Here is a 17,517-nt window from a genome sequence, read left to right on the forward strand (position 1 = left end):
TTGCGAGCTGTTGCAGCAAATGATCGAACTTGAGGAGATGGTGGGAAGCTTGGATGTATCGCCGGTCGGTCCGTCAGGGACAGGGAGGCCTGGATCTGGGATCGGGTCTGAAGCGGGAGGAGGGAGGCGATGTTGTGGGACTGAGCCCTTCCCCGGGGGTCTGGGCCCGCTCGGGGGAAGTGAGTGTCCGCAGCCTCATGAGTAGAGAAGCAGTTTTGCTCTAGTCGGTGTTTTTCTTCAGGAACCCAGTTCATTTTACACGCCATTTCATCCAATGCTAGAGTATGGCTTGACATACTATGTGTTAAAAGATGTATAAATATAAGGAGATTGGACGCCAGCAGGTCAACATTACTAGAAGAAGTTAAAAGGAGGTAACATGTTTGACATTGAAATTTGACATTTAAAATTTGGATTTTTAATTGAGTGTGACACAGATAACCAGTACATTTCAGTGGTTTCTACTTAATTCTGTTTAACTGAAGTTTAATAAGGAATGCCATCTTAATTCTTAAGGGTTCTGAATATACTTCTACAAAAGACATGATCTACGTCTTGTACTTGAAATATCACCACTAAAATTTGTCATGTAATTCTGTTTTGAGCATGCAGACCCTTATGCTTTTATGCTATGTTTTTTTTTTTTTTTCTAATTAGCAAAAGAGCAGTAAATTCTTTAGAAAGTTTGGAAAGTACCAAAAAGCCAAAAGACAGAATTGCTTTTAGTTCCCCTCCCCGGAGATCATCACTTGGACATTTTGGCGTTTGTGGCCTTGCAGATGCTTCTCCCATTAAGGCCGACACTTGATGGAGATGTTACAGCACGTGCAGTTGCCGGTGCTGGTTCTGAAGTTTTACTTCACTTTGTAGTCTGTAGGCCGGAGTCTTCCATGTCGTTGGAATTCCCTACACACAACAGCCAAGTGTCTATAGCCAAGGTTTTCAAGGAATGGGCCTCAGGTCAGCCACATAGATGGTGCACGGGAGCTGCAAATGCAGACCCACTGGCACCTTCTGGATCAGAGGTTCGGGGGGGGGTGCCCCCAAATCTGTGGCTTCGCAAGCCCGCAGGGGATGCAGATGCAAAGTGAGTTTGAGAATGACAGCCGGGTCGTCTTGCTCTTAGTCTACTGGAGGTAGATGAGGATTTTCTTTTTGCTGTTCTAAGTGTTTTACAGAACCCTATGTTCACATTTCTGAGCACTTCTTTAGAATAAAGTAGTTAATTGAACGTGTAAGCACCTAGTAAAAGGGTGTGACACAGAGACCGAATTCCTTCCAGATGCAGCTGGGGTAGTTTCTACTCCTCCAGAGAGAGCTCGAGATGCTCTGTCTGACCCCAGTCTGCCTCTTACACAAGCTCGTTCTTCATGTGCTTTTCCATGGTAAGTTATTTGTATCTTTCGTATTGTCTTCTGTAGCCTTCTCTTCTTTAGAGAGAGAGAGAGAGTATCTGTGCTAGTGGCAGGGGGCAGAGGGAGTGGGAGAAAGAGAATCCCAAGTAGACTCCATGCTGCGGGCAGGAGAGGGGGCTGGATCTCGGGACACTGAGATCATGACCTGAGCTGAAATCTAGAGTCAGGCCCCACCCAGATGCCCCAACGGCTTTTTTTTTTTTTTAATAGCAAGGATGTGTTAAATATACAATTTTTTTTTTTTTTGTCTTGACATGTTGCTTGTGATCATTGTAACTATAGATGTTTTTCAACTGCCCTGGTCAACCCTATATATGTATTTTTATGCCACTTCTCATTCTGGAGATTAAATAATACTTACTTATATTTTCTTCTAATGTTTACATGAAGAATTTAGAACTTTAGTCTATCCAGGTTTTTTTTTCTTTTACCGTAGCAAATGTCTAAATAACATTTTTGAAAGTGGTTAAACAGTTTTCCCGGAGTACTGTCGGTGAATATTTTAATCATACCTTTCGTTTCCTCACCATGATTGCCTGTTTGATTTAACCTTAGCATCTGTGATATTCAAATTATTTCAGTACAGCAAGTGTGGTCCTTTTATAGTCCTGTGTTACAGTGTGAAATAATTTCAGGTATTTTGTTCAGTTCTTTTTTATAATGTACTAAGAACTTAAAAACCTTAATTTCTTATTTGACAAGAAGAAAATTTCATTGTTCCTTTTGTAGGAGTGGTTCAATGTATTTTTGTTCTGAATAAATTTAGCTTTCCCTTTCTCCATCATATTTGGACAAAAGCCATTCTTAGACTGTATGTACAAAGTCTCTAAAGTTCATGCATTTTTCTACTTTTCTTCCCCTAATAGGTTCAATGGGTTTGAAAAATGAAAATAATGTTTATCACTTGACTTAGTTTCACTTTGTACGAAAGGATGAGTGGATGTAGACTTGGAGTTCTTATCATGAAAAAAATTGCAGCTAAATAATAGGTCAAGAAGGAAGAAATAATCTGAGGGAAAGAGCAGGGAGAACCCAATGAACAGCATGATTTTCAGGTTGCCATAGGATTGCAGGCCGCATGGGAATTACAGAACAAGCACTGGGCTTCACTCTCAAGGTTAGAGGGAAGTCGTGCTGCTCATATGCCACAGCCTGGCCCCTCTCGCTTCGGAGGGGTTGTTGCTCTAGTAGTTCATCACTTATTTGAATATTACCTCATGGGAGTCTCAACCACAATTCTGTGATGTCATTAGAACTTTTGTCATTGTCATGGCTTGACAGATGAAGAAAGGCATCGGAGCCGGGGAAGGAACTGGCTGGAGGTCACACAGCTCAGGAGCGACAGAATCCGGGAGAGAACGGCCGATTTCCAGACCATTGTTCTTTCTGCTTAAGCGCTCCGTCGGAGTAACCGATTTTTTCTGATTACATTTTATCATTAACTCGGATTGAGTAGGAAATATTTCTTAAATTCTACTTTTAAAATTATACCATTGTGTGAATGGTCTTCATAGATCAGACTTAAAAAGTAACCTTCATTTGTGTACTCTTGATAGTTATTTTTTTTTCTACAAAAGATTTTATGTATGTGATTGGGAGCTCCTTAAGGTAAAGGGAGGTCACATACACACAAGGGATATCAAACATACACTCTTTCTATTCTTGTTGTTTTTTGGATTTTTAACTGAAGTCTAGTTGACCTACAAGATTTAATGAGTTTTGGGTGTCCAGTGCAGTGACTCAACAATTACATCCATTATGGAACGTCACCACGAGAAGTCTCGTTACCGTCTGTCACCACGGAAGGTTATTACAATACTGTTGACTGTATTCCCTATGCTGTCCTTTTCATCCTGTGACTCCTTTACTTTATAACTGGACGTTTGTATCTCTTAATCCCCTTCACCTACGTATTTATTTTTTTAGAGGTGAGGGGAGGGGGAGGGGAAGAGAGAGAGAGAATCTTAATCAGGCTGCACGATCAGAGCAGAGTGGGACGTGGGGCTCGATCTCATGGCCCGGAGCCGGAATCGCCAGCTGGATGTCTAACCCACTGAGCCACCCGGGCGCCTCTCCCTTCATCTGTTTAGTCTTGTTCTTCTTAAGGGGTTAAATTTAGCTGAATCAAGGAACTCATAAAAATCTGTGAGAGGTCACAAATATTTAGAAGACTCTAAAGTAAAAATTGTCTTCTTCGCTTCAGCTCGTCGTGTTTTTTGATCGGATTGTTTTGAATTGTTACTTTGATTAATGTTCCTGTTCCTCATTTTCCACCATTTTGTCTGGCTTTAGCTGAATTCCTAATTCCTACTACATTTTTTTCCTCCTAGGTAAAACTGATAACCAATACACTCTCTTTGTGGCCGGAGGGGCAGTTTTATTGTTGCTGTTTGTTGTTCTAATTACCACGGTCACCGTCATTTCTTCTAAGAGGTGAGTATTGCAGCTCATGCTGAATCTTGGCTCCCCTGAGTCATCCTGATGGGGGGGGGCTCTCTGTTACTAACCCCGTAGTTGGCCAAGCTGCCTCCGCACTCACATGCAGAATTTTGGGTGTTTTTCTGACCCAATGAAGGAAGCAGTTGTGGTGATACCAGAGGAGAAGGCTAGAGTAGTTCATTTAAGAGGTAGTAGGAGCTGCTCCTGTGTTAGCAAAGCTTTCATATTCTGGGCAGTCAGCTGCTGGGACCTCTGCCGTGTCAGCCCTGCCCTCGGTGGTCCTCCTCCTGCAAGGAGAAGAGGGTATTGGGTGAGAGGTGGGGTGTGTGCGTGTGTGTGCGTGTGTGCGTGTGTGTGCGTGTGTGCGCGTGTGTGTGTGCGTGTGTGTGCGTGTGTGTGTGCGTGTGTGTGTGAGGAGGGGGAAGTGGGAGGGAGCTATACTGAGTGGGGAAGACCAGGGCTGAGCAGTAATAATGCCCTCACGTATTCATTCATCAAACATCTGTTGTGACAGTAGCAAACAAGGCGTGATGGAACACACATTCTCTTAAACAAACAACATACTTTATAAGGTTGTTCAGTGTCTGTGACAAGCAACGTAGATGCTAGTCCTAAAAAAATTATTGAGGAAGAGGGGTGTGTTGGAAGGGGCTACATTAGAGAGAGTAGGTGACCACGGGCCTCTACGACAGTTTCCTACCTTGTACTGTCTGTGGCACTCTTGGGAACTTGCTGGAGTGTTCTGGGTTGCCTCTGCCCTGTCTTGCTGTCTCATAGTCACCAACTCACATGTCTAGGAGTTTGTGGTAATATTAGCTGTAATCATACTGAATTAGAATTACTCTTTATTCTTGTGTTCTAATGAAAGTGCTCTTTTGTTAGCCGAGGGAAGGAATACATCCACCTCTTCTCTTGCATCCCAGCAGTATCACCAAACACACACTCTCTCGCACACACGCGCACCACACTCACATTGCACGTACATGCGGTTAATAGGCCGTCGGGTAGGTCTCTCTATCTCGTCTCCATATCCCGGCCTCACCTCTCTGGAGCCGGTATTACAGCTCCCGGGGGTGACTTACTGCTCCCAAACTGCTCCGGGCCTCCGCTGTCTCCTCTTTCTCTCAGACACATCTGACTTTCCCTGGTTGCTCTTCTGAAAGCTACACTGACGGTGTCCTTCCTGTTTAACACCTTGTCCTGTCTTCCTGTCGCCCCGAGAATAGTGGTAAAACTCATGAACCCGTATCAAAGGCGCCCATTTCCACCTAATTAGTGGGACCCCAACCTAATGCTCATTTATATTTGCTACATTACTGACAAATTTTGTTAAAACTGCAAGCCTTACTCTGTGAACATACCCGACTCCCTTCCCCATTTGAGTAGCTAGCAAAACGCTGTTTCCCCCATGTTTGCTCTTACTCCTGTGGCTCATTCAAGGCGTGGGACCCGTGTCTCCTTTGGGAGGTCTGTCTTGCTTCTCCCTCCCTGCAAAGAGACATGATGTCACCATCTGGAAGCCACTGTACTTCTCTGTTGCTCCTTGTGGCCTGCTTTATAGCGTCATCATTTCTGGGCTCTCCTCTCTTCGTTCAAAATGACAGCGACTGTGTCTGATTCATTTATTAGTGTTTGAAAGCGTTTAGCACTAATCTTCCAAATAATGAATGGTCAGTCAGCATTTGTCTAATTAAATTGAAACAGAGAACTGTCGTTTTCCCTTTGTCTCCATCACGGGCTGTCTTCAAGTCTTTCCCCGGTCGGAAATTGAGCAAATTAGCAAACTGAGGGAAGGCATCCAGGTTTAGTGACACTAAGGAATTTTCTACTGCTTCACCCTAGTTGATGAAAAATGCACTGAGGGCAGCTGTGACCGCAGGAGCATGCGGGAACACGGTGACATGGTAGGGGAGAGTGAGTGACAGCACGGATCTCCGGAGGGTCACAGATGTTGGACATGATGGATTTAGCTTCATGAAAATGCATCACTTTTACATGAATAGCTAAATTGAACTGTAGACTATATTGTTTCACTTGGTTAGATGTGATAAAAAGATTCGTGGACTTGAATGCGTAATCATGGCAGCACATCGCAAAGGAAGAAGTGTTTGTTATTTCTTACCTTGCTGCCCGTATCAGTCTGGAATGGAAATGTTATGAAAAATGACCCAAAGGCTTACATAGTGGTCTTCAGTACTCGGTCTTTGTGACCATTTAAAATAATCCTGCCACTTCAGATGTGCTGACCTGGGGAGAAGCCAAAGGAAAGCACAGTGTGCCTGAAAGAAACCAAGTCCTCCCTTCACACCTAGTACCCCAGAGCCTGTGTGTCCAGGGGCATTTCCCGCACCTTCTCTGCTCTCAGTTTGTGTTGCTTCCAGTTAGAGATCAGAATGGTCATGTTGTTAAGGGTGGTTAAGTGGTTGGTGGACATGCGTAGCATTGGTTAGGTGTGGAAGCAGCCAAAAGATAGTCTACACATTGACACGTGTGTCTATAAGAAGAAATGTAATGTTTAGTGTGCAAAACGTCACACACTTCTTTTTCCCTTTGTTGTCAACTTTGATGTTCACAACAAATAGGTTATTTGGCTTTGCCTGGAGCTCTCCCAGATTCCACACTGAAAATCCCTCATTCTGGGGAAACTCCTTAAAATCAAGCAAACCAGAGTGGCCAGTCAACCTAGAACAAACCACAGTGTTCACTATCTTTATTTTACAGAGGAGAAGACTGAATTTTATAGGTGCAAATATCTGGTAAATTGCTAAGCACAAGTTAAACACAGAGGATCTGACTCTAAGTTTCTTGTTCTCTTTGCCTCATCATACTGAATATTCTAGGCTTATGCAAACAATATGCTTATTTGGACCTCTTTGGGAAAGTTAATCTGTATTATGATACAGCAAGCCTTGTGAACAATGATCTAACAAAAGATTCCAAGGTCCTAGATTTGTCTCTTCATTTGTAAAAAGAGGACAGTAATAGCATCTACATCACAAATTTCTTTTGAGGAGTAAATAATTTATGTGGAAGATCTGGAAATATCACCTTCACATAACAAACTTACACATCAAAAATTTAAATAAACTGATTGCATAAAGATTCTTCAAAAGTAAACAAATACACGCCGAGTAAGATCAATCTGTGATGATGTCGACACAGTAGGAGGATTTCCCAGCAACGAGGAGAGAACAGCATCCATCATCTGAACAACCTTTCCTTGGAGAGTGATGAGCGTGGCTGGTTCTTAAACTTTCCGTGAAGGAATTACAACTTCATCTTTTTGCATAAAGGGAAAAAACCCTACGTTTTTCTTCTAACCCATCTCCTCTGTGGTCTGGTAAAAGTCTTTTCTGTAGGGGGTGAAAAAAAGATAGTCATCATCTCCTGTAATAATATTTTTCTGCGCTTGGGGTAGAGTCCTTTTGTCCAGTGCATGTTCAGTTATCGTGGCCTCTTTTCTTCTTCTCTTGAATTTTCGAAGATTCTTCCTGACTTTAGGTTTTATAGTTTTCACTGGAATGGTGGAGCATTTACAGAGTAGCATGGCTCCAGATGGCCCAAGGAACTGGGGCATCATGGCTCCAGAAGCAGTGAGCCTGATAGTCATGAAGGAAGACAGTAGATTCAAGTCCTGATACTACCACTAACGTAGGGCAAGTTACTTTTCCTCTCTTGCCTCTGGTTCCCAATCTGAGTTCAAGACAGAGTTTTTGATGAAAGCTACATAAAATAATCCATTGAGGAGTTCTAGTAAAACACCTGAAAGTTTCTCTAAAGCTTAACTCTATTATCACTGTCATTCAAGAAGTTACACTGTTGGCATTGAAAAGGAAATTTTCAGTTGTGGGAAATCTCTAAGCTCAAGGTTATTTGGAAAAGGCAGTAAGTCATTTATGCAATAACCTACTATGAACCATTCTTTAGTAAGCTGCTGAGATTAATTACTAATATACACTGGCTGGATATCCATTTAGATGCCTTTACCATCTGTGGAAATTGAAGAATTAGGTTAAGGGACTTTTGAGTAAGTGTGTATGAAGCAACTTCAACATATTTAGTGAGGGCATGTAGGCTGGGGTACAAGTAAGGTGTATGACTGTATGCAGTAATCCTAGTGCTGGGGTGTAGATCTTAATGCCTCTACTGAATATGTCTTCTCAGGAGAAGGAGTCAGAAGAAACTCTTTAAAGACTCCTGTGATGCACAGAAGAAGGTAAGTTTTCTCAGAGCTGTCTTTTCCCCCCTTTTGTGCATTGTAATATCCTGTAAAGTCAGTCCATCTTGCAGTCGACAATTTTATTGTTCTCCTAGCAATTCCCTGGCCATGTAGTAGATTGGCTGTTTGAGGAAACACCTGTTCTCTGACTTACTCTCTTATTATCGATGCCCTTTGAAACAGTTTGTCTTACTTTCATGCTCATTGTCTCCACTATTGGCTAGATTCTCTCTTTAACATATATGATTCTGTTTACAAAAAATTTTAAAAAGATATATTTGTTTTATTTTAGAGAGAGAAGGAGAGACAGACAGAGTGGGGGAAAAGGGTAGGTAGAGGGAGAGACTCTTCAGGTAGACTCCCTACTGAGCATGGAGCCAATGCACGCTTCTATGTCATGACCCTTAGATCACGACCTGAGCTGAAACCAAGAGTCAGATGCTCACCCAATTGAGCCACGCAGGCACCCCTGTTTACACAGTCTTACAGCAAAGCATTTCCCCAAGTGTTATCTAAAATTACATAAATTTCTCTTCAGTTTACTTATTTGCAATTGAATTCTATTATGACCAAAGCATCAAGTAATAAAACTTTTCTGACAATCTAATATGTGCGCTTCAGATTTCTGTTACCTATTTATTTCTCGGTTTAAATTTTTCTTCTGTTAGTTCCTCTGTACACAACAAAAATTTTTTTCTGACTAATTCCTGTCTGGCCTTTTGGCTGTAACTGGGAAGACTAAAGAAGTCTTTGCCTTGTCTCATCTGCCGCTGCAGCGAGTGACGCAGCAGTGCCGTCCTGTGCAATGTTGGGGTCCCTTCTGTGTTCACCATTGTCCACGAGAGCCAATATAAAGCCACATTTATTGCTGTGAATGTCAGGGGAGGGAAGGAGCTTTGCAGCTTCCTACATTGAGTGTTCAACTTGTTCAGACTTTGGTAGAGTAATGATATTTTGAACGATGATTAGAAAGATAGTAAGTTGGACTGTGAAAGAGAAAGAAACTGACCTATTGATTGTTTTGGAGTTTTCAGCAGGCTCTGGAATTACCAGTGGAACTGCAACTTTCCTTTTACTTTTTCTTTGTAAGCACCAAAACCACTCTCAATTTCCAAAGTACCCACCAAAAGACCCCCTCTCTGTTCCTCTTGTTTTCCTCTCGGTTTCTCTCTGTCTCACCGATGGCTATAGATTTTCTGCCACATACATGTGTAGGGGGTCACAGTGACTTGATTAGTGTAGAGAATGTTAATGAGTATATGACATCATCTTGAAAGTAATGCCAGTATGTTTTGTTAATTTCTTTTATTGCATTTAGTTGCTTATTGTCAAGACATGACACTGTATACTTTTAAGGTATTATTTATTAGAGCATTCATTCAAAAGAATTTACCAAGTACCCACTATGAGAAATACTATACTAGACTCCCATATAAAAATGAGACTGGTAGTTCTTATCAAAACAGCCTGGGATATTGGGAAAGAGATCCAAGACTAAGTGTTTCATAGCCTAATACAGCAAGTGACAATCTGGAATAGCCTCCTGCTGCGTCTTACTCTGAGCCCAGCAAGTCAAAAATGGGATTTTTTCATAGAAGTTCAGTACAATGAAGGGCATGTTTTATGAGATTAATTATAATAGAAATTTGACTTACATTGTGGTCGATTTGAGGAGAGATTTGCCTTGAGTATCTTTATTGGCTGCTGAAATGCAATGCATCATTGACATTCTGTCTCTTTCTAGGCAGCCAACAACTACAGAAATCCCGACTCTACCAATCAGTCATCGGATGGTGCAAGAGAGGATATTTATGTCAACTACCCAGCCTTCTCTCAGAGGCCAAAGACCAGAATCTAAGCGTTTTCCTTGAGCTGAGCAGATTTATGATGACTGTTTTATATTATTTTTTTTCCCACTACTCAGTGCCTACCCTGAATACTAGTTGGATACATTTATTTAATTTGATAGGAAAAATACCTTCTAACCTGGAGAACATTCTTAACAGAATTGTTTTAGAAACCCTGATTCTCATTAGTATATACATAAAGGGAAACTCACTGAGTCACGTTATGGAACAATCCAGAGGGGATCCAGCTTCAGACAAGAGTTATTTTCTAAGGTTTAAATGTCACATCTTGGATTAAGTATGGGCATAAACCTGTTTCTGGGTCTCCTTTCGTGGTGTTGGATCCACTGTATTGGTGTTGGCCTAACTCTTATTCACGTGTTTCCTTGTGTTTCCAACAACTCTTGGAAATTCATAATCCTTGTTTCTGCCTGGTAGAGAGTTTACTTCTCTGATAAAGTAAATGGATTTGGTTATTTAAGCATCATTGAACAGGCATCAAGACTGGAAAGGATGTAATGGCTTAAGTCAATTAAGGGTTCATCTCTAGAACAAGGACCGAGGCCAAAGCTTATTACCAGGGAATTCAGAGTATCATTAGAGGAGGGAGATGGGGAGATGTTGGCTGGTGACCAACAAATGTGGACTGCAAGCCATTCCCAAACATCTCCTGTTGACCAACTGAGAAGAGAACATGTGGACAGATCTGGGTTAGCGCTGTCTCTCCCCACTTTAAAATCTGCTCTATCAGCACAGGCCAGAAGAGTAGTTGGCAGCAGAAATAAATGAATGGTCAAGAGGAAGACAAATAGAACATGGGAATCTCTTCCTTTTCTATCATCAAATGAAAGAATCCCTGATTCTGCCTGGAACTCTTCCCACCCTCTCTGGCTTAGCTTTATGAGCAAGGGTAGTACATGGTCCAATAATAACTTCATGTTTTTGATATTGAATTTTTCTACTTTTGAGAACTATTTTAAATATGTGAAGTCTCTCAAAAGAGTCAGGCATCTAGGCATTATTAGTTGTTTTTCTTTTTTAATAATTATGGGAAATCTGAATATAAGAAAAAGAACGTTAGTTGCAAGTGCGGTTTGGGTTGTGGTAGAACCGTGACGGGGAGGAACTTTGGAGGACTATAGGGAAGGAGGAACAGGGAACAAAGAATGGGAAGACACAGAGAGAACCTTGTCTTCCTTTACAGTTTGACCAAAGACAACCCTAGTGATGTCAGTACACAGTAGTTAGTGACTGTCCTGCCATTGTCCACATTCTAGATGGGGTCACATAATGAAAAGTAGTTCTGAAGCTAAATAAGGATCATGGGCACCTTGAAACCACAGTGGTCATTACCAAAGAGAGAGGTCATTAATGTCTCAAATATTTATACTCATCTCTAAAACATTCACCACAAAAATTGCATGTAAGTGTCAAAGCTGTAGGTTTTTATGATAATTTTAAGTGAACCAAAACCAAATTCTCATGGTATCTTTATGATGATAGCTTTAACTACTGTGTGCACCCAATAGAGCAATGATTCCGGGAATCACAGAAATTGTGGGTGCCCCTGCCGGCTTCAAAAGAGAAAAAGCAAAAATGTCCACTCTCTTGAGGTATTTCCAAATTCTCAGTGACTAATATGGGTGAGGAGGAAAGCATTTATACCAATGCAATATGGGGAAATGAAAATCCCACTTGAACAGAGAAGATGATGGGGTTGGGGGGGGTGCTGGGTACACAGTACAACCAGATGCCACTGTCTTGGCAGTTTCCCTCATGGAAGATTCTACAGCAGAGCCTGCAGACCATTTAAAACCAGTCTCTTTTCCCATGCATGTTTTGCCTTTTCTTTAATCTGTCACTCAGAATATTTATGAGAACTATATCCTCTGCCCCTCTTCTTCATGTATTCCTCCTCAGCAGAGCTCAGGATTTTTCAGGCATTTAGAATCCTTCTTAGTCCTGCTGGAATTTCTCTGCACCCCCCATTGGCCCCACCACTGGTCCTGTTACACTCTCAGCTGTTCATGCTGATTAAATTCTGCTCACTAAGGTTCTTTCCCTGGCCATCTTTACTTACTAATGAAGCACTTTCGTTATTGTCTGTTTAACATCATTCCTAATTAACTAGAGTTTTCTAACTCTCATATATATATACCTACCATAGAAATAATACATGGTATGTATAATACATTGCGTGTGTATATGTGCTACACACACACACACACACTTATGTGTGTGTGTGTGTGTATTTTCCCTTAATCTGTTGTACCTACTATTCTGGCTGTTACTAAGGAAACCGATCAAAACTGATACGCAGAATAAAAGGTCAGAATTGAATTAAATTATGTTTTAAATCTTTTTTGAAAGGTGCTACTTAGGGAGCAAGATGCTTCCTTGGATTCTTTTTTACATATATAATTTATGATGATATATAATATATTACATAAAAATCTATGTTTTCTTTGAATGCCATAAATGTAAATTTGAATATTTACATGAAAGTAACCGGTTAAAGGGAATTGCTGTGTGATGATAAGTTACGTAAGTTTGTTAAATGTCATTACAGAGTATGCAGTTTTGTTGGGGAAAGAACACATGCCATTAACCTACGATGACTAGATATTGATTCTATTATCATCAGACAGACCTTGAGACATTATTTAAAGGCCTTTATGCACACTGAGAAAATAGAATTGAAATTTCATTAGCTTGTAATTATGCTTATGGATGTGAGGCAGCAGATAAGGCTATATTCTTTAGTTAGTAAATATTAAATTTGTAGGATTTTTAAGGAAGTCAATTTATTACTAAAATATTATATGTATACATTTAAAATACATTGGCTATCAATTTACAAGTCAAAGGAAGATAAAAATGATTTTAGTAGGTTTACTTTCATTGTAAATATTCAAGTTATGTTGATTTATATAGAACTATCTTAAGTCACATCTGCAGCTGTGTTACAGTAATTCACCAAACTGGTAGAGTCCACATTGTAATTAGAAATTGCTGTAATCAAAGTGCTTCTCCTTGATTTATAATAATGTGCTATATTCTGTACCGCTTGTATGAGATTTCAGCAAGACTGGAGGTGTTGCAGAAGTCAATGTTTATAAAGTTCAGATGGAGGCACTTAATTGTGAGTACAATCTTTAGTTTCTTTCCACAAGAGTGAAAAAACATCTTTGGGAAATATAAAGTGATGCAAACTTATAACACAGGTATCATCATTAGTTTGGCCGCTAGTAGAAAGTAGTGCCTAGAAAGTCTTGACCTTCACATTCAGGCTTTTGCATAAATTAATATATGTTTCCACTTGTCTTTTCACTGGAATTATTTTAAGTCACGTCTCTGGGCTCTTACACATTTATCTGAAACATAAAACAAGTATTTTAAAAAGCTTTTCTATTGCTCATGACCCATATCTAGAGCTGTGGCTTCTAGAATTTGCTGTAATACGTTCTAAGGGAATTTTACAAATCTTTAAGGTTGGTTTACATAGTAGTTCAGATTCAAAGCACTAACTGTGTTGGAAGGGGTGGTCATAAAAGGCCTAATCTGGGGATCTGTGTGATGAATGTCTGCAGTAATTCCCATGTATTGCCTCTTGTCCCTGTTGGAATGATGAGTAATACAGTCACCCTGTGTAGAACATTTTTTCCAGTTTTATGTGCAATTTCAGATTCTCTGGTTTTGTAAGGCATTCAACGTCCTTGACATACTGAATTCTGTTGTTTGAATGAATAAAGTGCAGTGTCTCACCATCATTAGTTTTATTTGCCATCAAGGAATATTAGGAAAAAAGTCCTCTAAGAGGAATAATATTAACATAAAGAGTTAAATGTAGGAAAAATTCAAACCACTGAGGCTTTATAACTTCAATATCAATGCAACGTTCAGTGCATTTTCTAAGTACATGTAGTTCAAAATCAAAGTTCTGTATGAGGGGTTTTTGGAAAAAAAAAATGTTTCTCGCCTTTCACATTTTCCCTCCATTGAGACAACAGATTCCACTTCCTCCAATTACTTTGTTTTTTGCTACTTTTCTGAAGAGCAGGTTATATCACTAGATCTTTTTTTTCAATTTTAGACATTATTTACTGATGTGGTTGCTTTCTTCTCCATGAACTCACCACACCTTTGTCACATGCCCACCCTTCCAAAAGATTTGTATTAAAATTGAGTTATTTCAGTATTTGGTGTTTATGTTTTTATGACTTTGCCAACACTCTTCTCAGCTGGAACAAATGGTAAATATTGTGCTTCTCTCCTACAGAACTTTGGTTTTAACCTAGAGCTAATAATTGTCTCTTTTTAGCTTTCAGTACTTCTGTATTTACTGTAAGTTTATCTCAAACTCTTCACCAGTGACCTAGATAATCTCCCCAGATTCTCTGTGATGCAGCAGATGTTTCCAACAATTTTAACTTCCTGAAAAAGTTACCCTAGACTTGGGTCATTAAGCAGTGGTGCTTAATAGCTTCCTGCAGAGCTGTCAGTCTCCGCCTCCCTTCAGAAAAATGAAGACAAAGGAGCATAAAACCTGGAATCAATTCTCAAAAATGCCCTAGTACAAAAGGCTATGAGGTTCCAGAGTGCAAATGTTACTCAGTGCCCTGAACAAAGAACAATAAGAAGCCTATAATATTTGGGATTCTGTTTGGAAGAGTCGGGGGTATTTCTTGTAATCTTTGGAAGCTCATGTTGACTGTTCTAGAAAAACAGTTAATTGATTTGAATGAGATGACAGGGGTGGATTATAACAGCATTTGGACACCAATGTTTGGGAAACAGGGAGGAAATGTGGCAACTCCAGCAGTCCATAAGCAGGATGGCACATTTCAGATAGACTAATATAAATTCAGGACCTTGTGTAATACCTGAATCTATTACTGGTATATCCAAATATATCCAAGGTTGCTTCTGAGTAAGTTAGTGAATAGACAAATACAAGTTATAATCTATACCAGTACTCTCAGGAGTACTGGAATAGTGGCCAACAGTCCTTTTTTAATAGTGTTATTGAGATTGGATTTGGATATGAAGATTCACCTGCTTCCCAAAGAACACATCCGTAGCACATTATTCTTGGACTTTAACTTTAGTCCAGTTTACCGATTTTTAAAACTGTAACTTACGTCTAGACAGACATGTCTTTCCACAAAATATCAATTTCTTTGTAACATATTACCTCCAACATTCCAAGTAAGTTGAGTTGAACTTTGTCCATGTTTAGTGGAAAACTGCTAATTAAAATAATATAAATGTCATAAAATTATACTGAGTACCACTTGATGTGTAGAAACAAAATTAAAGGAAGAAAGCAATGAGAAGGCAGTGCTAATCTTGCACAGGTGGCCAAAGAAGCAAAGGTCCTTTCTGGATTGAGTTAAAATATACCCTGAGTTTAAAATGTCAAGCGAAATTCTGCAAATCCTGGAAGAGTGATGCCAGACCGTATTTGTAAGACAAGAATTTGAGAAGATCTGATAAGTTTCTTCACTCTTCAAAATTTAAAAGAATCTCAACTTATTTTTAATTTTTCTGGAAATTCACTCTTAGGATGATCTCCTTAGTCAGTCACTTGTTCATTACAGCCTTATCCTAGGTATTCAAGAGCACCTCTCGTGAATAAAACTATGTCTCTTTAATCAGATGATTGGGTAAGTTTTGAACTCTCCGATTTTCTCTCGTTACTAAAATTTCTTATTACAGATTTTGATGTGTCTTTGGTCTGTGACATTCACAAAGATTTCTCCAATAGAATTGCTTTCCCCTTCGGCTCCCTACTCCTATCCCTGGTTGTCAAGCTTTCAATCCATTTCCATGAAGGCCTGGCCCCTGTTGATTATGTTATTATTATTATTTTTTAATTCCTTAGTGAGACAGGAAGACCACAGGAGCCCAGACCAAGTTTGAGACCTGGGCTCTGGCGAAGTCCTTTCCTCTGGAGGGTAAGCGTGTCTTTGTTATTGAGAAGGTTCTTGGCTTATTTCACAGTGGTGACCTTGCTCTTTTCCTTGCCAGAGGCATGAAGGGACCTTTCTTGGGTCCTCATGATGAGAATCTGTTGAGTTTCCTGGAAGAAAAGTCCATGAAAAGTGTGGGGTCCCTCCCAGGGTATGGTCCCTGTGAGTTTCTCACAATCCTATTACCCACAATTATATGCCAACCGTTTACCTTGCTCACCTTTTAAGTGTTTCTCATAGTTTGCGGCTCAGGTGCTTCAGCCCCCGGGGAAGGAGGTACTGGTTGTTGTAGTTGTAGGGATGCGTTTGTCTCTGCAGATTTGGGCGTTTGCCTTCAAACCTCAGTTCTCTGAGAAGTCGCTGATTTTTAATCTGTTTAGCTCTCTCTTGTTGTAATCAAGGCAGTGACATTTTCCAAGCTCTTTATGTGTTAGCATTAAACCTGGAAGCCCTTCCTCAGGCACTTTTTTTACCTTTTAAGATTTATTTATTTGACAGAGGGAGAGAGAGAGAGAGAGCGAGAGAGAGCAAGCGAGTGCACAATAGGGGGAGCAGGACAGGTAGAAGAAAGCTCCCTGTTGAGCAGGGAGCCTGATGTGGGGCTGGATCCCATGACCCCGGGATCATGACCTGAGCAGAAGGCAGATGCCTAACCCACTGAGCCACCCAGGTGCCCCTCCCCATGTATTTTTTTTTTTTGATCTTATTTATTTATTTGACAGAGATCACAAGTAGGCAGAGAGACAGGCAGAGAGAGAGGGGGAAGCAGACTCCCCACTGAGCAGAGAGCCCGATGAGGGGCTTGATCCCGGGATCATGACCTGAGCCGAAGGCAGAAGCTTAACCCACTGAGTCACCCAGGCGCCCCCAAAATTTGGTTTTAATATGTTTTCTGGTGCCTTGTTTTCTGACCTGTTTCTTCGTCCTGACATTAGGAAGCTTCACTAAGCTGGTCTGACATTGGACATGGATCCATGTTGTGCATTGGCCCATTTTCATAAACCACAGATCCACATGACCAAGTATCTATGGCATGTGAAAACTTGGCACAAATGTAGAATATAATCTGGAAATTAGTAGGATATTATGCTCAGTTTCCTTAACTATGTCCAGATCAACATCTGTCCTCATAAAATTTTTGGTCCAAAGAGAAGCAAAAGGTAGTGAAGAGAAATTCCATCTCAAATTATAAGAAGACACTGATGGGTTAAGTCTATTCCATCAGCAAAAATTAAATCAGAGGAACCGTCAGCAACACCCATGCACCACAGAATATCGTCTGAAGCACCGGACTGAACGAGCTCTTTTGGGATTCTGCTAAAATGGATTGAAATGCAAGGCATAAGGAAGTGTTTCCCTGGTCACGTGTATTCAATATTCATTTATTTTAAGGATTAGTCACATAAAAGGTAAATGAAAATTAGCAAACTCTATAGATCAGAGAAACTAAGGAAGGCATTAACAGTAGGATCAAGAAATACGTATGCATATGTATGTTCTATGTGTTATGTTTTATGTATGTAATTAATTAGTTACTGTTTGGCTTCTACAGAAGAAAACACATGATAAAAAGAAAGATAAACAAAAACAGGCAACTTGAGAAGGAAGATCCACATCCTGTGCGA

General features: G+C 40.3%; 1 protein-coding gene across 6 annotated transcripts in view; it reads left to right on the forward strand.

Moving 5' to 3' along the window:
• The window catches only part of CD226 (CD226 molecule), a 79,684-nt gene extending 68,279 nt beyond the window's left edge, over window positions 1-11,405 (forward strand). For 5 of the 6 annotated variants that reach the window (XM_032310157.1, XM_032310156.1, XM_032310161.1 and 2 more), the window contains 3 exons: window positions 3,746-3,848; window positions 8,019-8,070; window positions 9,818-11,405. In XM_032310157.1, the coding sequence (XP_032166048.1) occupies window positions 3,746-3,848; window positions 8,019-8,070; window positions 9,818-9,931 (269 nt within the window). In that variant the 3' untranslated portion in view covers window positions 9,932-11,405. The remainder of the gene's footprint in view (window positions 1-3,745; window positions 3,849-8,018; window positions 8,071-9,817) is intronic. The other variant, XM_032310159.1, reaches the window with a different exon arrangement.
• The last annotated feature ends 6,112 nt before the right edge of the window (window positions 11,406-17,517 follow it).

This window comes from Mustela erminea, chromosome 13, assembly GCF_009829155.1.
Source record: "Mustela erminea isolate mMusErm1 chromosome 13, mMusErm1.Pri, whole genome shotgun sequence".
NCBI classification, from domain to species: Eukaryota; Metazoa; Chordata; class Mammalia; order Carnivora; family Mustelidae; genus Mustela; species Mustela erminea.